The sequence below is a fragment of the Ipomoea nil genome, unplaced genomic scaffold, assembly GCF_001879475.1.
Source record: "Ipomoea nil cultivar Tokyo-kokei standard unplaced genomic scaffold, Asagao_1.1 scaffold0813, whole genome shotgun sequence".
NCBI lineage: Eukaryota > Viridiplantae > Streptophyta > Magnoliopsida > Solanales > Convolvulaceae > Ipomoea > Ipomoea nil.
The window spans coordinates 906,138-931,764 of NW_017617241.1; the positions used below are offsets into that span (position 1 = coordinate 906,138).

General features: G+C 40.1%; 7 protein-coding genes across 9 annotated transcripts; 5 read left to right on the plus strand and 2 right to left on the minus strand.

Annotated features, from left to right (window-relative positions):
- Positions 1-433: 433 nt before the first annotated feature.
- LOC109178299 (polyubiquitin) lies at positions 434-1,865 on the plus strand. The gene is made up of 2 exons (XM_019327923.1): positions 434-544; positions 839-1,865. The coding sequence occupies exon 2, from the start codon at positions 839-841 to the stop codon at positions 1,754-1,756; it is 918 nt and encodes a 305-aa protein (XP_019183468.1). The 5' UTR covers positions 434-544; the 3' UTR covers positions 1,757-1,865.
- Positions 1,866-2,110: 245 nt separating this feature from the next.
- On the minus strand, positions 2,111-2,581 carry LOC109178035 (2S sulfur-rich seed storage protein 1-like). The gene has a single exon (XM_019327532.1). The coding sequence runs from the start codon at positions 2,525-2,527 to the stop codon at positions 2,111-2,113; it is 417 nt and encodes a 138-aa protein (XP_019183077.1). The 5' UTR covers positions 2,528-2,581.
- Positions 2,582-4,083: 1,502 nt separating this feature from the next.
- Positions 4,084-5,882, plus strand: LOC109178124 (pectinesterase 2.2-like). Its single transcript, XM_019327670.1, has 2 exons — positions 4,084-4,243; positions 5,005-5,882. The coding sequence occupies exons 1-2, from the start codon at positions 4,132-4,134 to the stop codon at positions 5,718-5,720; spliced, it is 828 nt and encodes a 275-aa protein (XP_019183215.1). The 5' UTR covers positions 4,084-4,131; the 3' UTR covers positions 5,721-5,882.
- Positions 5,883-6,981: 1,099 nt separating this feature from the next.
- LOC109178007 (DDRGK domain-containing protein 1) lies at positions 6,982-10,497 on the plus strand. 3 transcript variants are annotated; one of them, XM_019327499.1, is made up of 9 exons: positions 6,982-7,055; positions 7,295-7,470; positions 7,593-7,698; positions 7,808-7,914; positions 8,387-8,488; positions 8,573-8,734; positions 9,596-9,652; positions 9,836-9,872; positions 9,976-10,497. In XM_019327499.1, the coding sequence occupies exons 2-9, from the start codon at positions 7,351-7,353 to the stop codon at positions 10,179-10,181; spliced, it is 897 nt and encodes a 298-aa protein (XP_019183044.1). In that variant the 5' UTR covers positions 6,982-7,055; positions 7,295-7,350; the 3' UTR covers positions 10,182-10,497. The 3 variants fall into 3 exon arrangements, with proteins under 3 accessions (XP_019183044.1, XP_019183046.1, XP_019183043.1); XM_019327501.1 differs by having other exon boundaries at positions 6,991-7,055; positions 7,290-7,470; XM_019327498.1 differs by having other exon boundaries at positions 6,993-7,055; positions 7,270-7,470.
- Positions 10,498-11,219: 722 nt separating this feature from the next.
- On the plus strand, positions 11,220-14,888 carry LOC109178024 (COBRA-like protein 10). The gene is made up of 4 exons (XM_019327524.1): positions 11,220-12,164; positions 13,056-13,963; positions 14,044-14,670; positions 14,770-14,888. Exons 1-3 carry the CDS (start codon positions 11,570-11,572, stop codon positions 14,560-14,562), a joined length of 2,022 nt encoding a protein of 673 aa, XP_019183069.1. The 5' UTR covers positions 11,220-11,569; the 3' UTR covers positions 14,563-14,670; positions 14,770-14,888.
- Positions 14,889-15,938: 1,050 nt separating this feature from the next.
- LOC109178359 (early nodulin-like protein 3) lies at positions 15,939-16,999 on the plus strand. Its single transcript, XM_019328013.1, has 2 exons — positions 15,939-16,161; positions 16,289-16,999. The coding sequence occupies exons 1-2, from the start codon at positions 15,960-15,962 to the stop codon at positions 16,819-16,821; spliced, it is 735 nt and encodes a 244-aa protein (XP_019183558.1). The 5' UTR covers positions 15,939-15,959; the 3' UTR covers positions 16,822-16,999.
- Positions 16,978-23,098, minus strand: LOC109178358 (protein disulfide isomerase-like 5-4). Its single transcript, XM_019328011.1, has 15 exons — positions 22,705-23,098; positions 22,006-22,096; positions 21,826-21,920; positions 21,384-21,441; positions 20,944-21,128; positions 20,797-20,854; positions 20,479-20,519; positions 20,250-20,324; positions 19,666-19,722; positions 19,074-19,140; positions 18,698-18,844; positions 18,210-18,434; positions 17,536-17,685; positions 17,365-17,442; positions 16,978-17,252 (listed from the first exon to the last, which is right to left on the minus strand). Exons 1-15 carry the CDS (start codon positions 22,743-22,745, stop codon positions 17,175-17,177), a joined length of 1,446 nt encoding a protein of 481 aa, XP_019183556.1. The 5' UTR covers positions 22,746-23,098; the 3' UTR covers positions 16,978-17,174.
- Between the last annotated feature and the right edge of the window lie 2,529 nt (positions 23,099-25,627).

Below are 25,627 nucleotides of genomic sequence, written 5' to 3' on the forward strand. Positions count from 1 at the left end.
ACGTCAGGGGCCCCGTTAAGCATCAACTTGCTTTACTTTTGGCCAAAAGAAGGCACAAATTCCCACGGCACTAAATGAGGAGGAAGAGTTAACGCCGGCGGCGATTATTATAAACGGCGTTTACTCGTAAATTGTAATAATAAAGGTGTCATGACTTTTATGGTTCACCTAACGTGAAACCATGTCCCAAACGAGTACCAACTGCGTGACCAACACCTCCAATTTCTCTAAACTGGCGTTTGGGTCTCACTTTCCTATAGAGAGCGTGGAGCCACAAATCCCCCTTAGGATTCCCTAATTATCTACGCCCAGCACCCAAAAAAGAACAAAGAAAATGAGAAAACGACCGGTAAACTTGCCGTTTGGGTTATGTACCGTACACGTGTCGCTCACTCATACGCTATCCGTTGGGGCAGTTTCGTCGCAAGTTGGTTTCATATTCCTATATAAGAAGCCATTTCCCCTCCATTTGTTCATCATCTAATCCTGAATTTGTTCTCTCAATCTCTTCTATCATCTCCGTCATTCGTGTTCATATCTCAAGGTATTGATTTCTCCTTTAATCTCTTTTTTAATTATTATTATTTTTTTAGAATTTTGTGTATTGTTCGTTCTCTTTTCAAGATTTGAGGTGTTCTTTCTGTTTCTGATTGCAAAATCTGGTGATTTTTGGGGGGAAAGATTGGAGGAATTGAATCTATTTGAGGTGTTCTTTCTGTTTCTGATTGCAAAATCTGGTGATTTTTTGGGGGAAAGATTGGAGGAATTGAATCTATAATTGTGTTAAATTTTGATTTGAGTTTATTGTGTGATCTGAAGAAAGTTTGGGTATTTGCAGATGCAGATCTTCGTCAAAACCCTAACCGGAAAGACTATCACCCTCGAGGTGGAGAGCTCTGACACCATCGATAACGTCAAGGCCAAGATCCAAGACAAGGAAGGAATTCCCCCGGACCAGCAGAGACTGATCTTCGCCGGAAAACAGCTCGAGGACGGGCGTACCCTCGCCGACTACAACATCCAGAAGGAGTCCACCCTCCACTTGGTGCTCCGTCTCAGGGGAGGTATGCAGATCTTCGTCAAGACCCTAACCGGAAAGACCATCACCCTCGAGGTGGAGAGCTCCGACACCATTGATAACGTCAAGGCCAAGATCCAAGACAAGGAAGGAATTCCCCCGGACCAGCAGAGGCTGATCTTCGCCGGAAAACAGCTCGAGGACGGCCGTACCCTCGCCGACTACAACATCCAGAAGGAGTCCACCCTCCATCTCGTGCTCCGTTTGAGAGGAGGCATGCAAATCTTCGTCAAGACCCTGACCGGCAAGACCATCACACTGGAGGTTGAAAGCTCAGACACCATTGATAACGTCAAGGCCAAGATCCAGGACAAGGAAGGAATCCCCCCAGATCAGCAGAGGCTTATCTTCGCCGGAAAACAGCTGGAGGATGGCCGCACTCTTGCGGATTACAACATCCAGAAGGAGTCGACTCTTCACTTGGTGCTCAGGCTCCGCGGTGGAATGCAGATTTTCGTGAAGACCCTCACCGGAAAAACCATCACTCTTGAGGTTGAGAGCTCTGACACCATAGACAATGTTAAGGCCAAGATTCAGGACAAGGAGGGCATCCCCCCAGACCAGCAGAGGCTGATTTTTGCAGGGAAGCAATTGGAAGATGGAAGGACCCTAGCTGATTATAACATCCAGAAGGAGTCTACCCTGCACCTTGTCCTTCGTCTCCGTGGTGGTTTCTGAATCCCCTAATGTCCCAATGATGTTTGTGTCACTGCAAAAAAATGTATCTGTTATCTGCTGTTTGATCTTCCCTATTTCTGAATAATAATAAAAGCTACTTTTCTTAGTTTTCTTTTGAGTTTGTTGTTTGTGGTGGCTAATATTCATTTTTCCTCAACTGCTTAATATAATCTGGTAATCAAGAATCTACTGAGAAATGAAACAATTCTGAGTTTTATTATGTATAGGGTACATCAGAATTCATTCAAGAAACATGGTTTTGGCTAAAGGCTAGAGGGAGGGATCTTAGCCTAGCCATGCCATTATTTTGAAGATTAAGGCACAAAGATTGAATCTTTGCGCTCATTTCTCCATTTAGAGAACCATGGGGGGTCGGATTTTGCATTCTTGTGGCTGCTGCATGTTGCAAGAGCGAGGAAGAAGCTTGGCCTTCTGCAATGCCCTCTGCATCTTCCTCTGCTCCACCCAGCCACCGCTCTCCTCCAGATCCTTCTCCAGCTGCCGTCCGAACGCCTCTCTCACGGCGGCGCAGCGGCACTCGCGGTTGAAGCTCCGCAATGCCCGGCAGCATTCTTGGGGCGGCGGTTGCTTCTCTTCTTCCTCCTCCGCCAGCTCGAAATTGTTCTTCCCCTTCTGGGACAAGTAGTTCTCGCAGTGGCTAAGCTGTTGTTCCCGGCTCTCTATCTGTTGCCTGCATTGCTGCTGCTTGCCGGCCTCTGCCATGGCCAGGAGCACCCCTAACACTGCCACCAAAGCTAGAATCTTTGCCATTATTGTGAATCAATCTGGGATGGGATAGAGAAGAACGCAATTGGGTTAAGGGCCGGGTAGTGGATTATATAGACAGTAGAGAGTTTTTGCATGTGTCTAACAACGTGGAGAATGGCAGCCATGGACAGATGTTGTTCTTTCCGGGGGGAGCTTACACGTATAGTTGTAGTTCATAGTTCGAGTAAGTAAAACTTTGCAAGCATAACTAAATTGAAAAGTATCATGAATTCATACATATACTCTTTGTGATCGAACTTCTTATGTATATATATACACACTTGAATTTCTTGAATTGGATTTTAGAATCTGCAGGCTGGAATTGTGACATTCATGGCTTCTTATCTTAGGAGTGGCATATATGTTACAAAGATTGTATTCTTAATTAGCACTCCATACAACCACACATAATACTTCTTTAGTATGTAGCATATTACCAGGATTGTTGACACCGATGCTGATAGCCACGTACTATCTTAAGGTTAACCAGATAAATTCTGTCTTATGACCTTTGTCAACAAAGAACCACAAAAAGATTTATTAACCATTATTATTCGAAGTTATACTAGATAAATCCGGCTTTATAACACTAACCAGCAAAGTATCACATTAACATATATTACTCCTTAGTTGAACATATCTCTAAGCTATTATAACTAAACAGTTGAGCTCCCGTGCACACTACTAGTAAAGTTTTCCATTCCGTAGCCATAGCTCCACCATGCATCATTCATGACAGGTCTTCGCATCATATAAACCATTAAAGGAACTAACAATCATAATAAGCTAGGCTTTCAAAAATGGCCACCTGCAACCTCAAACCTCTTCTTGGCAGTCCAGTTTTCAGGTGGAAAACCATCTTCCTTTTGATCACAACACTATCATCATCATCATCATCCTTTAGTCGCTCTGATGATATATCCCCTTCACGATTATGTCGCACTGCCATTGATCCGGCCGCCTGCAAGACCATACTCAAACAAACGGTGAAGAGCTATGGCGGAACTCCGGCGGGTTTGCTCCGGGAGTTCTTGGCCGATTACCTTCCTTCCATGGAAGCTGCGAAAATGGAGTTCGGTATGGTCAGAGGCGAATTCACCCACCCCAGAGAAGTTCAAGCCGTTGCAGACTGTGTAGAGCTCATGGGACTCTCCATTAATGATGTTCGAGACGCCATTAAAGATCTGCAGGGTAGTAAAACCAGAAACTCCGACGCACAGACTTCTCTCAGCGCCGTTCTCACCAACCACCTTACTTGCATGGAAGGTTTAAACCCGCCGGAGAAATCTCCGGTGAAGGGAATTCTTGACGCCCTGATTTCAAGATCCAGAGTAGCCTTAGCAGTTCTCGCTGAAATCATCGGCCAAACCGACGAGGAGCAGAACTTCCGGGTACCCTTTAACGGAAAGTTTCCGTCTTGGGTAAAATCTAGCGACAGAAAACTTGTTCGGAGGAAACACGGGAACCTAAAAGCCGACATTATCGTGTCGCAAGACGGCAAGGGGAACTTCACGACGTTGAAGAAAGCGATGGAATCCGTGTCGGCGGTCAGTAAAGCCAGGGTGTTTATCTATGTGAAGAAGGGAACGTACAAGGAGAACGTGGAAATGAACGTGAAGAGCCCTGTGATGATCTACGGCGACGGCATGACCCAGACCGTCTTCTCCGGCGATCATAGTTTTGGGGACAATTACACCACCTTCAAAAGTTACACCCTTGGTAAGCCAGCCAAATTTGCACCAAGTATATATAATCATATCTTTTTAAGTGACTAAGTAACTCATAGCTATTCTATATTGCTAGTCACCTTAGCCTAAAAATAGCCTAAATTGTCTATTACTAACCTTCAAAATTAAACCAAAATATCCACCCAGAATTAGATTTGTAATTTTATGGTTACTATGAATTAACTTGATTGAATTGGTCGTATAATTATGTTTTCTTTTTGAATGATAAGGAAAATTGAACCCATAGCTATGTAAAGATGTGCTATGCGTATGACCTTAGTTAGCAAAGAACATACAATCAATTTAAATTGTCTATAGGAGTAAATTTCAAGTTTCGTCATGTGGCTATAGGGTCTCTGTTAATTGCAGTTCACTCACTTTCAAAAGTTGACTAGGTAATTAATTTTTATCAATTTTATTCACCCAACCAAATTTCGTTGAAATTTTCCGTTGAATTTGCAAGGGAGAAAGAAAAGAGATGCAAAAAGACTAAAAAACCCCTATTATTTTAATTTCGACGAAATTTGGCTGACAATTTGACTGGAGTGACCAAAATTGATAAAATTACATGATCAAAGTATTAAATTAACATTTTTGAAAGTCCTAGACTGCAGTTAACAGAACCTTATAGTCAAGAGACTAAAATTGAAATTTAGTCTTGTGTATGGTTAGTGGTTTCAAACCAATAAAGTGAATAGATTAGGTTGTTTATGTTATAATCATGTTACGTTTTGATGAACTGTACTGATGCAGCCTCAAAAGGTCCGGCTGCAATTCTGCAAGACCTTTGCGTCCGGAACACGGCGGGAGCGGCGAAGCATCAGGCGGTGGCGCTGCTGGTGGGCGGCGATAAGTCCATCATAAACCGGTGCCGCCTCGAGGGCTACCAAGACACTCTATACGCCCATTCCAAACGCCAATTCTACAGAGACTGCACTATCACCGGAACCATCGACTTCGTATTCGGCGACGCCGCGGTGGTGCTCCAGAACTGCACCCTCATCGCCAAGAAGCCCCTGGCGGCGCAGAAGAACATGGTGACGGCTCAGGGCCGCTCCGACCCGAACCAGAACACCGGAATTTCTCTCCAGCTCTGCAACTTCGTCCCCAGCCCTCAACTCGCACCCGTCGTCGACCGCTTCCCCACCTTCCTGGGCCGCCCGTGGCAGAAATTCTCCAGAACCATGGTTATGGAGTCTTTCATCGGGGCCCACATCAACCCCGCCGGCTGGTATGAGTGGAGCGGCACCCTCTTCCTCGACACATTGTGGTTCGGCGAGTACTCTAACCGTGGCCCCGGTTCCTCTACCAAGAACAGGGTAAAGTGGTCGACTTTTCACGCCGTTTCCGACCGCTCCGTCGCCGCCAAGTTCACCGTCGCCAAGCTTTTGCACGATGAAGAAGAGCAATGGGTAATCCATAGCGGCGTGGATTGCATGGAGGGTCTTCTTCCTCATGAGATCAATTAATCAGCCGTACAAATGTTAATCTCGTTAATTAGTTAAGATTCCTGTACGTACTACATACGTAAACATACATTATTATTATTCCGAATAATCCGGTGTATGTGCTAGCTGTCTATAATTTAATCAGACGTACAAAACTACAAATGTTAATTTTACATTTTTCAAAATTTTATAATCAATACGAAGGTAAAAGAGTCAAATACACCATCTAATTTTGTGTAATAAGTCAATTAGGTTATTGAACTTTTAAAAGTTGCAATAGACACAATAACATATTAATTTAGCGCATCAAGACCCAAAGCCCTAACTGTCACTTGCTATAGTAGGTCAGCGAAGTTTCGGCGACATTCTGACAAAAGTTTGACTAGTAAGCCACTGAAAAAGGAGATCAAACTGGCCGCCTTATCCAGTTGACGGAGATGACGACCAGTTTAGTTGCCATCTCCAACGACGGAGAAGGTGATCGATTTGGTCACATTCTCTAGTCGACAGAGACAGCAACTAGTGTGGTTGCCTTTTCCGCTTGGTCAATCTTTTACTGGAATGTCGCTGGAGCGCCGCTGACATGTCACAATTAGAATTTTGGACCTTGATGTATTAAATTAATATGTTAATGTGTCTAATTTTAGCTTTCAAAAGTTTGGAGACTTAAATGATGTACTTTTAGTATATTAAAAATGTACTTTTTGTTATGGTCCACACAGCACTATGTGAATCATGGTCCACACAATAATTTGCTTGTTGAATGACATCTCCTTGTGTTGAAAGGTTAGGGCCCATAAATAGATGACGACCCTCACTCTTCAGAAATAAAATATTCTCCAAGGCTTACTCGACCCTGACTTGAATACCCGAGCAGATGCCACAAACGTATATGGAAGTATATTCGAGAAATAATCCAATTAAGTTCATATTACATTGTGAATCGTAATACAATTTTTGTACATTCAGTTAACACATTCTGTACTTACAACTAACAGTTTCTGTACATGTAAACAAATAACTTGATAATTGCTAACACATAATATGATAGCTATATGTACAGAAACTATTAACTGCATGTACAGATTGTGTCAACTATAATCTATAGATACAAAATCTGAATGGTATTTTTGGATCAAGGTAGGTCCATGGTATAATTTGCCCTAATATGTTATATGGGTTGAAGATGGAGTAATTGGACTTCAATATTTGGGGCTTAGATATTTCAATTTTCAAAGCCCATATTGGGTTATTTATTAAGCCCAATTAATATCATTCTTCGTTTTTTAATCGGATCTTCAACTCTTCTTCAGGTAACTCCGTCTTCCCGTCGTTGCAACTCAGCTCACGGTCAAGGTAGTTCTTATCTCCCACGATTAAGTTCGTAATCGGTGATTTCAGTCATAATTTCTTGTATTAATCACTTAATTTCAATCGAAAATATCCGAATTCCTTTTTCCTCTCCTGTTTTTTGTTTTTAATAAATAAATTAATGATTGATTTTCCGATCCTTTTGGCTTTTTGAATTGAATTGTATGATTCTAAATTTTGATTTGAATGTATGATGAAGCAAGCTGTTATTTCACTTAGTTCAGAGCTTTGCTGAATTTTGCGGTAAACGGAGTAGCCGCGGCGGCAACGGAGTTGAGAGATGGAGGAAGTATTAGTCGCATTACTTTCGATGTTCCTTGTTTTGGCTTTAATACCGCTGTATCTGTGGAAACGTCGGCAGAGTTCTCAATCCCCCGAGGAGCATGAAGAAGATACTCAGGTAAGTTTTATGATTTAAGGAAAAAAAAAGAAGAAGAAATGTCTTTTTTAGGAGTCGGTCGAATTGTTGTTCCTAAATTTCAGCTTCTGAACTTTGGGTTTTGTATTGGCACAAATTGTCAGGTTAGGCAGAGGGATGCTGTTGTTAGGGCAACTGGAACACGGCGCATGCGTAGGAGACCAGCTGCTTCAGCTGCCAGCTCATCTTCAGCAGCTGCTGCTATAGAAGGTTTTGTCTCCTTTACTGCCATCTCTAATGAATCCTTGGCTGTTTATTGAGTTAATTCAATGGTCCTGACTGCAACCGCAATGGCTTTTCACTTATAACAATGAAACAGAAAGTGCTGATGAAAGTGATGATGAAGCTTCTGGAGATGGATACTATGCTGCCAAAGTATCAACGAAGAAGGAAAAGAAGCGTCAAGAACGGGAAGCACAGAGACAGGTTCCACTCTTTTAGTCCCTAATTAGTTTTTATAAAATCAAATTTGACTGGATAGATCTCATCTGCATCATCAAGATTGATTGTTTAGTCTCATGTTATTTTACTCGTCAAAGTAGCTATGCACAGTTGGACTAGAATTGTCATTATTCATCACAGAAATTAGAGAGGAACCATTTTCTCTTAAAAGATTAAATCTTTTTCTTTTGCCCGAGAGCTTAGAGCTATTACTTCCAAACTACATGGAAGGGTATTCCCTTCCTCCAAACAAAAGAACAAAAAATAGTAGGGGAATTCTTTACCTACATTAGTGTTAAGTACAGTTTGCCATTCAGTCCCTTGTGGCTTTCACTTCTGATTCAAGATGCATGATTTTAGGAGCAGAAAATTGAAGAAAAAGATGTATGCTTGATCTCTTTGTGAAACTCTGCATTTAGCAACTGAGTCTTGGTTGTCCTGTCCCCTGATTATGTAGGCTGAAGAAGCTGCTCGTGAATCAAGGCAGACAAAACAAAGCCGTTATGATGATTTGAGGAGGAGAAAAGAGGAGGAGCGTGAGGCTAAAGAACGTGCCTTAGTGAGTTGGCACTTCTAGTATTCTGTACATTTTATTGGTTCCTTGTTGGATTCCTTTCTTTGGAGCCTTATAATATATATTTAGGAGGAAGAAGCTAAAGCTCGTCAGGCAAAAGAGGAAGAAGCTGCTGCACTTGAGTTTGAAAAATGGAAGGATGCATTTTCAGTCGATGCTGAAGGCACTACTGAAAGTGATGTACAAGAAGAAGGCCAGGGCTTGCTTTATGATTTTGTGGAATACATCAAGGTAATTCTTTTCCATAATGGACTTGCTTTAAGGATGGAGGTTCATTCGTATGGCCTCTCTTGCATGAACCTTGATGGAGAAAATTGATTTCTCCATAAGTAAATATGAATAAAATAAAGTGTTTGTAGGGAATTAATAAATAATCAGGACACAGGGATTTAACGTGGAAACCACAACGGTAAAACCACGGGCCTTTTTAGGCTAAGCCAAGCCGAAATCCACTATATATGAGTGAAAGGGGGGAAAAGTGTGTAGAAGAAAGATTATTCGGGACTGAAGTGAGCCTGAGATCGTTTGTTTAATCCCCGAGTCTTTATATAAAGTGATTTCTTGGCAATTGCAACTTCCCGTAGTCCTCCCTACTTTATTGCCTGGACTTCTTCTTCCTTGACTATTGAATAGTATAATGGAAATTTTTTTCCATCAAACCTAAACATGGAATCTAGTATATGGCCACCTTTGCACTTCTTAGTATGAAAATATAAAAATAAATTGTGGTCATCATATCTCCTCTGCTTATTGTCTGATTTAAGACCATAGCAATTAAGACCTATGTATGCACTGGCTAGAATGAGTAATAGCATGGTAGTAATGGGAGAGAGAACAATGCTGACTGAAAGTTACTTGAAGTGAAGTTTACCGTCCAATGGTAGATGTGGTAGCTCAATAACCCAAGATGGATTTAGCCTTAATTGAATTGAATGGAGAGAGTGAATCATGTGATCAGCCCAAATGAGTTGAGATTAATCTTAATTCAATCAATAATCATACCAAGTGAAACTGCACATTTAGTTAGTAATAGAGAGATTAGTAGTATGGCAAAAGGCATACTGGTCTTTATACATTTGTCTGATGTTGCAGAAGCACAAATGTGTTCCACTGGAGGATCTTGCTGCAGAATTCAAGCTGAGGACCCAGGTAAACCCTTTTTTGGTAAAGTAGTCGGAAAGTGTTCTATATATGGATTTGCTTACTTTTCTTCTTTTATGTGATCCCAGTCAAGTTATATCACCCAATTCTATGTATTCACGAATTGTTGTGGTGCTGTCTTTTCACAAATTCTCTGACCAAAATATATATATATATATATGTTTTTTTCAGGAGTGCATCAATCGGATTAACTCACTGGAAGAGATGGGTATGCCCTTTTTCCCTCTTCTACACTACTATCTTATTCCATCGAATTGTCTATTTTATCCATCCTCTGAATAACATACATATGGAGTTGGTGTTGACTCCAGGGAGACTTTCGGGTGTGATGGACGACAGAGGGAAGTACATATACATCTCACTGGAAGAAATGAAAGCCGTGGCAGACTATATAAAGCGCGAGGGCAGGGTTAGCATCTCACATCTCGCTAGTAAATCTAACCAGTTCATAGACTTGGAGCCAAAAGCGCAGTTTGTTGAGGACATTGGCAGCGTAGAGGAGATAGCTGTTGCCTGATATTCTGCGTAACTAATCTTACAAACATCAGAATCAGTGCAGTTTGATCAATCAGGAGATTAAAGAGTTCTCTATAGTTTCTTCTCTCTTTTGAGTCTTTTCTTTTGTTTCCCAGGTGATGAAAGTTGAAACCAAATCTATCTATCACTCTATGGATCAGTAGCTGAGTTGAAAGGATCCAATTTTGACTGTATATCATTCACAGGAAAGTTAATCAGTCGATGGATCGGATATGTGTATAGTTGATCTACTAATGGCTGTTATATATAGAACGAAAATTACTTAATTAAACTTGTAGGTGTGGTGTCTTTAACTCGATCCCTATTTCATTTCTGCCAGGTTTAATGCTTAATTCATATGGTGTAAAAATAAGGCAATGAAAAAAAATATATATACTCAGTTCGATCGGTAGAATTTTGACCCTAATTGTTGCAAATTAAAGGATCTAATATCTTTCGATCAGCTTTTTGAAAAAATCATATTGCATGTAACCAGCTAACAATCAATTTACCAAACATCTTTCTACAATAAGCTAATGTTATCAACTAGTCAAACTCACTAGCCCAATCAATTAACAGTTATTTATCAAACACCCCCTAAGTCTTTTCTCTTGACCCTATTCTTTTTGGTGTGAACCACAACGTGGTTCGGATCTTTCTCTGTCTGTTTAACGGTTCAGGTCAACCCCGTTCGCTCCAGACACAAGAGTTGGCCCAAAAAAAAATTGTCACTTATGAGAATCGAACCTGAGTTATCCCGAAATTCTCTTGACTCTATGATTTGAGTTAAAATGTTACGTTGTTGCCGAACTTTAAGGTTGGTGATATTAATTACTTCAATAGGCCGTTACGTTGTAAGTAAGTCCTAATTATGATAAAGAAATTCATTAAAAAGAAAATCAACAACAACACACCAAAAAAAAAAAAAAAAAAGGAAGCAATATAATATAATATTATTTCAACATATATATGCATGCATGGTGTATATAATAGAGTGAGTTCCAAATTAAAAGAATGGAATAGCGAAAAGCAAGCAGAGGATCGGATGAGAATGGCGAAGAAAAGGTCTTTGTGCATTATTATCAGCCACGCCATTTTTAGCGGTGTCGGAAATCCTCCTTCCTCTTCTCCATCATTTCTTCTTCATTATTTTTCTTTTCATCTCCGATACATCCATCAATCGCTCACCCTCCCTCTCACGTACGCTGCGGCCTCTCACCTGCTTCGTTCTGGTAGTGGCCGCCGTCGTGTTTTTCCGCTTTTCATTTCCCCTGCGGCCGTGTAAATCCACCGTACCCGGCCGAAAACCTAATTAGCCACAAAAACAAATAAACCTTAAATTAATTTCCTATCCAAAAAAAAACCCTAATACCTACCTCCAGGTATAGTATGAGAATATCATGGAGGATATTGGCCTTTGCTTACTGCATCGCCGCCCTCTGTTACACCTCCCAGGCCGCCAAAGCCGCCAAAGCCGCCAAAGTCGACGACGATTATGACTACGACGAGGACGGTGACAAGCCGGCCGCCCCGCCGCCGGAGCAGCAGAAATGCGACGGCATATTCCTCACCTACAGCTTCCAGGGGCGGGAGAAGATCTATCCCCTGGTGAAGAACACGTCGGCGCAGGCCTGGTCCTTCAAGGCCACGCTGTCCATCCTGAACGCCGGCAAAGTGGAGCTCAAAAACTGGAAGGCGTTCGTAGGGTTCCAATACCGCGAGCTGTTGGTGTCGGCGGAAGGGGCGGTCGTGGTCGACGGCGACGACTTCCCGATCAAGGTGGGGAAGAACGGGACGGTGTTCGCCGGAGATCCCATGACGGATTTGAAGACGGCCATCGACACCGCCGGAGATTTCACCCAGATGCAGGCGCAGATTGAGATTAAGGGAACGCAATTTGGGTTGAAGGAGAAGTCCACCCCCATGCCTAGATCAATCAAGCTCCGAAACGATGGATTTAAATGCCCTGCCTCCAAAAAAAAGCGTACGTATAACATACCTTTTTGTCTTTCTTTCTTTTTTCTTGTAAAAATCGCTCCGCTCTTTTCTGGTGCCCGGAAATGCCTAGGTGCCTAAATGATGATCCGCACTTAGGCATCGGTGTATTTTTTATTTTTTAAAATATCATCTAATCTTTTTTTAAGACTAATAGTTATAAAGTATTTAATATGTACTTCAATAGTTTGACTAGCGGCCTAATAGGTACGCCTAAGCACAGACCTAATCCACAGTCTAAATTATCAATTATGGTGATACACTAGACGGCCGTTCTGTCAACAGCCTAGATATTTATTATGGTAATACGTTAGACGGTCAGCTGGTCGGCAGCCTAGATCAGTCGGTCAACCGCCTAGATCACCTATTATGGTGGCCGACAGCCTAGATCAGCCGGTCAACCGCCTAGATCACCTATTATGGTGGCCGACAGCCTAGATCAGCCGGTCAACCGCCTAGATCACCTATTATAGTGGCTGGCAGCTTAGATTAGCCGGTCAACGGCCTAAATCACCTATTATGGTGGTTGGCTGGCTGGCAGCTTAGATTAGTCGGTCAACGACCTAAATCACCTATTATGGTGGTTGCAGTCGTTCAACGGCCTAGACCACCTATTATGGTGGTTGACAGCCTAGATCAGCCGGTCAACAACCTAGACCGCCTATTATGGTGATAGGTAACCTAGATCAGCCGGTCAACAACCTAGACCGCCTATTATGGTGATAGGTAGCCTAGATCAGCCGATCAAGCAGCCTAGATCACTGTTCATGGTGAGTGATATGTTAGGCAGTCGATCAGTCCCCAACACTTAAGCGTCAATTAATCAGCATTTAAGCCGGATTTTTGTAACACTATTATTAATTAATGAATATATATGCAGCAACCTTCATGAGCGTGTGTTGCAAGAAGGACCCAAAGTTCAAGCCCAAGAAGGAGAAGAAGACCAAGTTCTTGCCCAAACAGGCCGCCGACCTGAGCTTCACCTACGACGTTCTTTCCGCCTACGAGAACAAATACCAAGTCCAAGTCACCATCGACAACGACAGCCCTCTCGGCCGTCTGGATCAATGGAATCTCACCTGGCAATGGATGAGAAACGAGTTCATTTACACCATGAAAGGCGCTTTCCCCCACGTCAAAGACCCCTCCCAATGCATCTACGGCCCTCAGGGAAAGTACTACCAAGATTTCGATTTCACCAACGTTTTGAACTGTCAGCCCCGCCCTGTCATCTCCGATCTCCCTCCCCAGTTCGTCGACGACAAAAAGATCGGGAAACTCCCGTTTTGTTGCCGGAACGGAACGTTGTTGCCCAAGACCATGAATAAGACCAAGTCGAAGTCGATTTTCCAGATGGAGGTGTTCAAGTTGCCGCCGGATCTCAACCGGACCGCCATCACTCCGCCGCAGAAGTGGAAGATCACGGGGAGGTTGAACCCCACGTACAAATGCGGGCCGCCCATGCGGATTGACCCCAGCGAGTTCCCCGACCCCATGGGCACCGCCATGACCACCACCGCCGTCGCGTCGTGGCAGATAGCGTGTAACATCAATAAGCCCAAGCGCAAGGAGGCCAAATGCTGCGTGTCGTTCTCGGCGTACTACGCCGACTCGGTGGTTCCGTGCAACACGTGCGCCTGCGGCTGCGAGGACGGCGAGGAACAGACGGCGGGGCGGCGCTGCAACCAGAACGCCGACGCCCTGCCGCTCCCGGCCGAAGCCCTGCTCGTGCCGTTCGATAACCGGACGGAGAAAGCCTTGGCGTGGGCCTCCATGAAACACCACAAGGTAGCTTCTATCTCTCTCTCTCTAGATATATATATTTCTAATTATGTATAGAGAGATTAAAATATATTTTGTATATATAGGTGCCCCGGAGACTCCCCTGCCCGGACAACTGCGGCGTGAGCATAAACTGGCACGTGGATTCCGACTATCGCTCCGGCTGGACGGCCCGGATGACGCTCTTCAACTGGGGGGAAGATCCGTTCGTGGACTGGTTCACGGCGATCCGGCTGAAAAGATCCGGCAGGGGCTTCGAAAACGTCTACTCATTCAACGGCACAATGCTCCCTCGCCTGGGCCACACCATCTTCATGCAAGGCTTGCCGGGGCTGAACTATTTAGTCGGAGAGGTGAACGGAACCCACCCGGGGGCCGATCCCAGAATTCCCGGAAAACAACAGTCCGTTATCTCCTTCTTGAAGAAGGGTCTTCCCCACCTTAAAATACGAGCGGGAGACGGGTTCCCTTCCAAGGTCATCTTTAATGGCGAAGAGTGTGCTCTCCCTACACGCATTCCCAAGAAGGGTAATTCAGCAGCCCATAAACCCCAAACCGGCTTCTTGCCACCGCTTTTCATTGCTTTCCTCACTTTCTTGCTCTGATCTTGTCGGACCGGTTCAACTGATCAATCTATCGCCATTGTTTCCGATCCTATCAATTCTAGCTTTCTTCTAATAATCTCACACCATTCACCAACAACCTAAGCTAAGGTATCTTGCATATTTTAGTGTAAATTAAAGCAAAACACTTATTATATATATTATTATAGTGTAAATTTAAAGTTTTTTTTTTTTTTTTTTTTTTTAAAGGGACAAGCATGGCTTGGGAGTGTGAAGAAAAGAGTGGCAATACAAATTGAAGGGAAGCATGCAAGATATTCAGAAGGGCAGTCTTGTTTGAAAATGAAGACAAAGAAGCAGATGATGAAGAGGTTGTAATAGACACAAACAAAAAAAAAAGATTGGTTTAATTTGTTTTAATTAATTATAATACTTTAATTTGATTACAGGAGTTAAATATTTAATTAGCCTAAATGTATATAGTGACTTGTATGCGAATGAACATTCACATTCACATTCAAGTTGGATGGTTAGATTTTATTAATGTTTATATATATCAACATTTAATTTGTTTACGTTCTTGGAAAAGATCATATCAGAGCAACAAGTTCAAATAATTAACTCTATATTTCAACATACATGGATTTTACCTGTATGTCCAATATATTTAACTTCCTAATTAATTTGATTTGAATTAAAAAACCATCCAATATCTCGCAATGTATCCTAGTTCCGTGGGAATTAAAAAAAGAAAACAGGTACTCATTTTTTCCTAAATCAATAAGAGTTTTTTTTTTAAGTCAATATTAAATAAAAAATGAAACTAATTAAGTGTTGTAATATTACTTGTCACATACCAGTTAACATCCAAAACTTGAAAACCCCTCTTGCCACGAATACATACCTTTTTTTTTCTTTTTTTTTCTTTTTTCTGAATGCTACTGAATACTGACTTTATTACATTGTAGTATCTGTTCAAACATACTTTCTCAACCTATTTGAATACATACCTTTGTTTTCGTAAAATTTGAATTAGTAAAATAACCTTATTTTAGCAGCTAAGTTGTGACATATAGTTTAGTATGTAATAGCCTCTAGCTACCTTCATATATGGGGCCGGGCTTGTTAGATAGATTATTCCTGTGCAGCAAGCACAAGGCATGAAAATGGGCAAGAAAAGTATAAGTTAGCTAAAAAGGAGGGCAGTAAAATGGAGAGGACATCAAGAACAAAGTGGATCACAAGACTTATTGGATTAAAAAAGCAGCACATATGCTTTGGAACAGAAGTGAAGAAAGAAATCCTAAGTAAAAAGGAAGCAATGCAAAAACTTCACTGTCACACTTAATTGTAGACCTCTATCTCCTACTAATATATATATAAACTTCAGATCATCCATCATCTAACAAACTCTGATCTGTAAAAGCAATTCAGAAATAATGGCTCAAACTACAAGTTCAATATCATTATTGTATGGAATTCTGGGGTCCCTTTCTGTATTGCTGCTGATACAGAAAGGATGTGCCTCTTATACCTTCAAAGTTGGAGGTGCTGGAGATTGGGCTGTTCCTTCTGATCCCAATACTAACACTTACAATCAGTGGGCTGAGAAGACTCGGTTTCAAATTGGAGACACCCTTAGTAAGTTTCTTTATATGAATAATAAAAGTTGGAGTCTCACCTTATACATTGTATGAGTGTGGATATTATTGTTTAAGATAGATAATGATGATTTGTTTTTTGTTACGTTGTTGGGGATGGCCTGCAGTGTTTATGTACCCAGCTGACAAAGACTCGGTGCTTCTTGTAACCAAGGATGACTTCACAAATTGCAACACGCAAGCTCCTTTGGAGAAATACAGTGATGGCCACACTGTGTTCAGCTTCAATCATTCTGGGGCGTTTTATTTCATCAGCGGAGTGCAAGACAACTGCAAGAAGAACGAGAAAGTGGTGGTCGTCGTCATGGCTGATAGAAGCGGCCGCTCTTCTGCACCTTCGCCCTCACCATCGGAGCAACAACTGCTTCCTCCATCTCCGCCACCGGAAGAGGCGGCACCTACACCAGCTGAGGCGGCGCCACCCGCACCAACTACCTCATCAGAGGTGCCATTTCCATCCCCGTCCTCAGCCCCGGCCCCGGCCGGGGAAGAAGCGCCGCCACCACCTGATAACTCAACACCGGCACCTTCTCAAGAGTCTAATCCCCCAAAGAAGGGTAACGCTGCATCTTCAACTTTCACAGGTACCCTTAGCTCCATTGGAGCTCTTATCGGTTCCTCCATCATCCTAGCATTTTGACTTCAACATCTGATTTTTCATTTTTTTTTCTAGCCTTGATCATCTCAGTTGTCGAACTGAGTGTTAATTCAAGGAAAATATTGAGTATCATTGTTTGATAGCGTGTGAATAATCCGCTGCTGTGTAAAAGTTGTATTTTGCAAACACAAACACTAATAAATAATTTTCTTTCTATAAATGTCAGAATTCAGATCGACCTATAATGGCAATCCGATAAACAACAGTCAAGTTTCATGTGCTCTGTTTGAACCAAGAACAACATACATTAGTTTACATTAAAATTAAAAGCGCGCCTTAGTAAACTAATGTTCAGGAACTATAATCTACTCACTATACTAAGAGTTTTATCTCTATCAAAAATTCTTTCCTAGTTCAACTTTTTTCACGAGCCTCATAGTATTGTGGAAAATGGAATCCAATATGCCAGCTACCTGCAAAAGGTGAAAATAGATAACAGCATTATTTGGCAGAGAACAGGGGCCAAATGAATCTGAAAGTGTCCATAGAGGATAATAATGAGAATGGGAAGCAGGAAAAACTAACCGTAAAAACACCTCCGATAATGGCACATACATTCGTAAGAAAGTGTGAAAAAGATTTTGAGTCTTCTGTTATGAGGACCTGATCACAGAACAGGGGCATTAATTAATACAAAAAAGGACGAGAACTTTGATGCAGCACTAAGACCTTTGAAAGATTGGATATTTTCAAAACCTGTAAAGGTGACGGCTCAAAATGAAACTTTGCAACAGGTATGGAAGTACTGTGAACCAAACTACTATGAGCTGTGTACTCATAGTCCTCAGCTATTTTATATGATCTTGCAACCACCTCTGTTTTCACTACTTGAAGGTAATGCTCAATCTGCAAATAATTGGGTGCACAAGATGTAAATCTAAAAGTCCAAGAATAACTAGAAAAAATAGTGCATATTGCTGTAAGTTTCATCATACAAAGGACTTTTAGTTGCTTTAATTTTTTGAAACCCCGGGTCCTTGTCATACTTTAAAAAGAGAATTTGCATGGAAGAGAAAACTCAGATCAGTCTATAGTTTCAACTCTATCCTACTCTACCTTATCTAAAAATTTAAATTGTTATTACCATGAATTGACATTGGCATAATAAATAAAGACCATTCAAAGAACTAGAAGCTTGCCATCACAGCAAGGAAGAAGCAATAGAAAAACATGGCAGGGTATTTATGCTGTAGAAATGCAGGGGAGGGGGTTAGAAAAGAAAAAAAAAAAAAAAAAAAAAAAAAAAAAAAAAAAAAAAAAAAAGAAGACAAATAATGGAATAATGCAGGAAAAAATATATATGAAATCTAAAGTAAAATTTGAACCCCTAAATCAGTCAGTTAGAGGTGAAATAGAAGTACAAAGCTTACGGTAACATTTTCACTGGACTCCTTTGGATTAGTAATGTATGCATTGCCTCTCAACTTGTCAAAGCTTTGACCAAGGTATGGTATTAACCTCTTCACATCGCTGGCCGCCTTTGGAGTTAACATCTTGCCAAAGGAAAAACGGTAAATTACGTGTGACATGTTCATCTGAGAAGCATCAAATGAATGAGCTGCTGAACGAGCTGATACAACAAGGTTTCCAGGAACCTGCATGGTAGGAATTAAACAATGTGCTTAAAACATGATAAATACATTGGGGTCATTTGAACTACCTACTTTTAGGTGTCTATAATTACACTAGCCTAAACCAGTTTAGTATATGGCTTATCACACTCTCTCTCTTCTCCAAACTGCACAAGAAAACTCATGTTCTCATATTTATCATACTTCAAGTTTCTCCAAACATTCAGATGGATAGAGAAGGTAACAGCTGATTTCAAAGGACTGTTTGTCCTAATAAATTTTACTACCTTCTTAACACGCACAAAGCCTTCAACTCTGCATCCTCCAGTTACTGGTGCAGGTCTTTTTATCCCATCTGCCGCGTCGACAGACATACTATCTGAATTAACCTTTTGAGACTCCAATGCAATAGGTGCAACCAGTTCTTCCATTGTCTGCAGGTAAGAAGGTATGACATGTCAGTCCTAAGCAATGGACTTGAGAATGGTAAAGGACATCTAGATCCTCCATCACATATAGGAATACTTCATAAATGTGCAGTATGCTATGTATTCATGTGGGCAGAGCATGATGTAGAACATATACAGGACATTATTTTGATTGGTTTGGTTTCTACAAGCCACAATTGATCTTTGACAATTTAGATTAAAAAATTATCCATACCTTCACCAGGCTGTCTGTATCCCGGTCACCATAGTATGACTCGTGATCATGGTGCCCATGATCATCTCTGCATTAGGGGCATAGAGAAAAGTCCAACTGTAAACCCAGATGAATATGATGCAAGCCAAAGACCAAACTGTTCTAACACAATGCATCTATTCCTCAAAAGTTCTAAAGATGCTATGCACATGCAATCTCCAATTTGAAATCACCTTTAGAAACACTCAAATGCATGCAACTAAGCAAGAAAATATGTCATTGCACTAGGAGTAAGTAAAATAACTCTTACATAAAGTAGAATATTTTTTTCATTTCCTCTTCAATTTTCCCTTTGGCAGTGAAAGACTACACATAAAAGAGCAGCAGAAAGGCAGAAAATTTTTGAAAGCTTTTTTCTGAATTCTAAAATGTGGCAGGGGCAGAGATTGGTGCTACATCTAGTTGCTTTACAAATGATCAATTTTGAAGGATCAAATAATAAGCTAGAGTATATACTAATGATATAAAAATGCATCTACTAATCAACATAGTACAAAACTAAGCAAAAATTTTAAAAAGATGCTTGCTGTATAAATGAAAATAAAATATTTACCTAATATCGCTTCCTTTCCTGAAGATGCGAATAGATGGATAACCTTGTATGTGATTCCTGGAAGTTTATTGCTTATGGTTAAGCAGGAGGATAAAGATGGAGTATCCAGTACAACAACAAAATCAACATGATAAGCATGAAAACGGATATAAAGACACTGTGAGAGTGTTCTTAAGCCAACTTCATAATACGAGAGGGTTCCCTAATAAACAGCTCCTAACTAATAGAGTTAAAAAGCTGAGACAATTTGGCAACACTATATATCATGTGAATCTGTATGTCATTAAATATGGACCAGGTCAGCTACTAGCATGTTAAACTCATAATATACAAAAAGTAAAGAAGCAAAAGAGAAATGCATCCAAAACAGTGAAATAAGGAAGCCAAAAGGACAACCATCTTGGACCATGCAAGATATAAAAAATAAACTATCAATCTATCATATCTTATTCTTAATAATTATTTGTACTCGATGACACAAAATAAGAGTCTAATGATTTATGCTACTGAGTAAAACTCAGTTACTTTACCCATGAGTTCTATGAAAGACTCAATGAATGAAAAAATATTCAACTAAGAATTACCTTTTACATAAATCAACTTCTTCAGTGCAATCAACCTTTCCCAAAATAATTCTCCCATCACTTTCTGGGTCATATCTAAAAGGCCAAAAGCAAGTTCCATATAAGATTTGAATGGAAAAGTATTGAGGGAATGCTAGAACTCCATTCAGAAGAGAAATGAAGTTCAGGCTTCGGCAAACAAATATTTTCTTTGACTCTTTTCCAGAAAGGACAGAAGAAATAACCAGACCTTTCTCTTACTATTTTGGCTGCTTTCTCCCAAGAAGGTTTCTGATATTCAAGACACCCAGCAGAGAAAACTATTGTTAGTAAGCCCTCAGTTGCATTCAGATTAAGAATTTTCAAAGAAAGCTTCCACAACATAAGGCACATTGTTAAAAATCCACCCTTATTTAATCTGAAATTTTAATGAATATGTGATAGACTAGCCCACATAACTTTCCAAAGGAGTAAGTAAGCTACAGTAAGGGGAGGAAGAGAAGGAGAAGGGGCTGTAGCACAGATGAAGCTTGAAATCTGAGTCATGAGCAATAAGTGACGAGATTACCAATCGGTTGCTCCAAGAGCACCAAGGAGCATAGAAATTAACGACCACTATTGGATATCTATAAAAAGAAAAGCATGAGAATCAGCAAATGATGTAACATAAAAAATTTCATAGCTGTTAGACACAATTCAGATTAGATCCACTCACAGGTGTGATACTCTATCAAAATTACGGCCAGTTAGTTTTACAGAACCTTCAGCATGCTCTTCATTTACTTCCTCATCATGCTTAACAGCATTTGCAATTGCTCCAGATTGAAATTCAGAACCAGTAGGCAGCAAATTTGAATCTACGGAATACTTGCGCACTGTTTTTGTTATATTCAACCTATTCTGATATAAAGGGAAGACAAGGATATATCAGAAGGCCAGATCAAGAGGAAATAATTTTTGGCCCACCAAGAAAAGGGCTTTTATGATATAGTAGTATTTTAAAGGGCCAAAGATGTGAATTACAATCAATCAAGATCACAAAAGGCAACTGTGTAATTTCGGTGAGCAGCTAGTTGACTAGCCTGTTTATACTAGAATCTTCATTAATGAACAAAAATTGGTAATAGGGATTGACAGGGAGATACTGAGACTTACCGTTCCCAGGACATCACTCACATCCACAGATGCAAATTCACAAGTCAACGCGGGAAAACTGCAATTTTATAAACGTTATTGACAGATAGATGTACATAGTCTCATGGTAATAGAACATCAAACTCTACTTTAAATTTTTTGTAAGAAAATAAAGATGTGTAGAATAGGAGAGCATCTAGTAACAAGAAAATCGCATATTAAATGCTTTAGAATGTTCTGGGATCAAGATTTAGGAACTGTTCATAGAAGTTCCGCATGACTCATAAATGCATTATCAGCGAATGATTGTCAAGGAGAAGATTTGTGGTAACTTGATATTAAAACAGAGACAAGTGAATGCTTGTGTAAGCGCTAAAGAATAAAGAATAAAGAATTAAAGTCAACAAAAAAAATAAATAAATAAATTATGTGCAATAAATAAAGCAGCTCTATAAAATTATACCTAATGTTAAAATCAATTCGTAAAAAATCCCCATCAGCACTTTCATCAACAACTACTGATGTCGTGGTGCTCACAGACAAGTAATTACTTAGTTCCTGCAAAATGAAAACTTACATGAGTTATGATTCCATATACTTCTTCTTTACCCGTGAGAATAAAAATGCAACATCAATCACCTACCATTCCAAATAAAAGGATCATGCAAAAGGCTGCAATAAGGGATAGGCCAGCACCAGACAGCGATGCCTCAGTCAGATCTCTTGGAATTTTCCTGTATCAAAAAGAGAATGCCCTAAATTACGCAACTATTTGACTTGGTTTGAACTAGTCTGTTTCAGGAATTAAGCACACTCATATCAAGAGCCAAGACAATATCCAGTGCAGACAACTTATTTCCAAGCAATATTGAATGTACCAGAGGTCCAGAGCACACTGGATTTGAACCCTTATCCTCTACAGAACCCCTACTAAATCAGCATACGCCAATATCTGCTTTTGTTGTACCAACCATCTAAAATGGATTAAATTTATACTGCAGAAACATTGATCATTTTACCAAAAGTGTTTCACCTGTCAGGCTCCTATCCCGTCATTATCATCTACAGAAAAACATCTGTAACCTAACCCCGACTCATGCTTGAGCATTTTAGGTAAAACAAATTATATTATCGGTCCTATGAAAGTAACAAATGTGAAAATGCAAATGCATCAGCAAACCTAAACAAGAATTATATTTAACAATTCATAATTATATAAGCATATCGAACACTAATTCCACAATCATAAACCGGGAATCAACCAATGAACAAATAAACAATTAACATATAGGGAGCTCGGAAATAGAAACAAGCACCAAAACCGAATCAATTGAATTCTGACCTGTAAAAATCAACGGATTTGATTTTACTCGTCGAAACCATCGTTCCGGATGGAGAAAAACAACAAAAACAGAAGCAGATTCTGAAAATCAGCAAATAACAACAACGGATCTGTAATAGGGATTCAGAATGTCGGTTATGCTAGTGAATGCATTCCTTCGCCTCCGTTAAGGCAAATGCGAATCCACGATCTCTCTCTCAGTGCGGATTGTTACGGAGAGAAGTGAATGAACCGGAAATCTCTATCTCTCTAACACGCGAACAGAAATAAACACCCATAAAAAAAGATTAGTAAGTGACGAAGAAGAAGAAGTTGCAACTAGATGTCTGTTGGTGCACTGTATGTAGCGCGCTGATTTTGTGGGACCCGTTTCGCGGGTACAAATAGTTATTGCACTGAATTTAACAACTTCTTATTTAATTAATATTAGGGATGGCAACGGGGCGAGGCGGAGGCGGGGAGTATACACCCCGTCTCCGTCCCCGCTACCTCGTCTCCATCCCCGTCCCCGGCGGGGATTTGAAAATATTCCCCGTCCCTGTCTCCGCGGGGAATTAGGCGGGGACGGGGATTTCCCATTCCCTGACAATTCCGAGTTAAAATGTTAAATAATTATAATTTTTAATAATAAAAAATTTAAAAACTAAATAATAATTTCAAAAATTAAAATGCTATATATATATATATATATATATATATATAGTATGCTGCATGTATATGTTGTATAGTGCAATACTGGTATAGTATACTACATGTATATGTTGTATACTTGTATAGTGCATTACGGCCAGTAGCAACATTATGTTAATTATATATATAGTTCATTACATATATAAATGGTATGTATATTACAGTGCATTACTGCTAGTGGCGACATTATGTTAATTATATATATATAGTTCATTACATAATTATATGCCAGTATATATACATATAATTATTCGGGGACGGGGCGGGGCGGGAAGGGGTATCCTCGTCCCCGTCCCCGTCCCCGACGGGGAATCACACATATTCCCCGTTCCCGTCCCCATTCCCCGAAAATTTTTCCCATCCCCGTATTCATCGGGGCGGGGATCGGGGATCCCCGTCGGGGACGGGGCACATTGCCATCCCTAATTAATATTATGTCTTAGATCCACAATAACTAGAGGTGTAAACGAATTTAAATACTCCATATCTTATTATTCTATTTGAATTTGACTGACTTGAATAGTGATCGAGCGACATAGATGTGTCTTCTCAAATAAGAGGTTTCGGGTTTAAATTTCAGTATGGGAACATTGACTCCAAACGACAAATGTTGCGCACAAATAATCTGCGGAGAGAATTGATAAATGTTTATTTTGGTGAAATAAAATCATACATTTTTGTTGTGGCAAATATATTTAGTTTCCCTTTTTAAAATTTGTCATAAGTTTTAAAGTTGTGCACAATTTTACCATTTAACTCACAAAAAATCCAATTCAATTTTGATAAGGTAACTAGTTGCTTAAAGGGTCAATGTTAGGAGGCTCGATGATCGACCGAAGTGTGTTGTTGATCTCCTGAGCCAAGTAGTCTAACCAAGGTGTTTGTCCAGGTACTTAGGTTATATAACACTTGACTAACTTGATCAACTTTGTTAGAGAATGTTCAGCCAACCGTGTTTAATGACCAACCAATATGCTATGTGGCAGTTGGTTGAAAGTGTGAAGTGGAAGAGTGCAAGTGAATGTTTAGAAGGATAATTGGTTATAAGACATTGACATGAGTTTTACATGATGTTGTGAAGTGGAAAATATAAAATAGTACATGTATTCTAATTTTGACACTTTTTTTAGATTCAGATGATGAAAATATCTTATCATTATTTGTCTGATCATATAAAAAAAAAAAAACGAGAAAGTAAAATTTGGGAGAACATGAATATGGTCTTAATTATAAAAGCCGTGCATACTACATGGACGCTCAAGAGTACTGTAAACAAATAAGTTATTAATTAATTAGTTTGTGCATCTTTCTAGATCAAAGGGACATTTTAATTTGTTTTACAATGTATAATTCATTCATTCTTCCTATTTCCATATACCTTGAATTTATAAGAAAAGGATGTGTTAAAAAAAACTATGATAAAGTTTATACATGTACAATCAGGCATAAGTAAGATAAATCAACTGAGATCGAACACTACTGGGACCTTCCTAACCACTTTCGGATCGTCCCAGTCACATATGACTGGGCAGCTGGTTCTCAAAACCGGAGATAATATATATTCCCCCCGTCATTCTATTATGCACGATTTCCGCCTGGAGAATAGTCAAATCACGTCTCATCCATTTTTTCCTTTATATCAAAGTACTTGACATCGCCTATCTGACTGGCAAACCTGCGCCTTCCACGTGTAGAATATGTCGGAGTCCCGACATGTGTCCAAAGACCTACGCCTATATATTGCGCATTTATTGCTTAAAAGGGAGACTTGTTTACCTTATGAACTACCCGAGACCTATCCGAGGCAACAAACTCAACATTTGGTATGGTCAACCTAATCTAGAAACCTGAAGGCAAAATAGTTGAACCGGGAATACTCAATCACGCTCGCACATCCAAAAATTAATTATATCAAACCCCATATCAATTATAGGAGAGTCAAACTTCAAATATTATACTTACTAATTAGGGTCCGTTTGGAAAACAGAAAAATGATTTCTGGACTCATTTTTCAGAAAACATTTTTTTTCCCATGTTTGGTTGCATTCCATAAAACTGTCTTGGTGTGTTTGGTTCATTTTTTGAAAAATGAACAAAATTGTATAATTAAACATTTTAATTATGTTGTTTAGATATAACAACATTTATTAATAATAATTTTCAACAAAATCACATCAAATAAGAAAAAAAAAAATCACATTGGCCGATTGGTTTCCGAGCAGAAACCAATCGG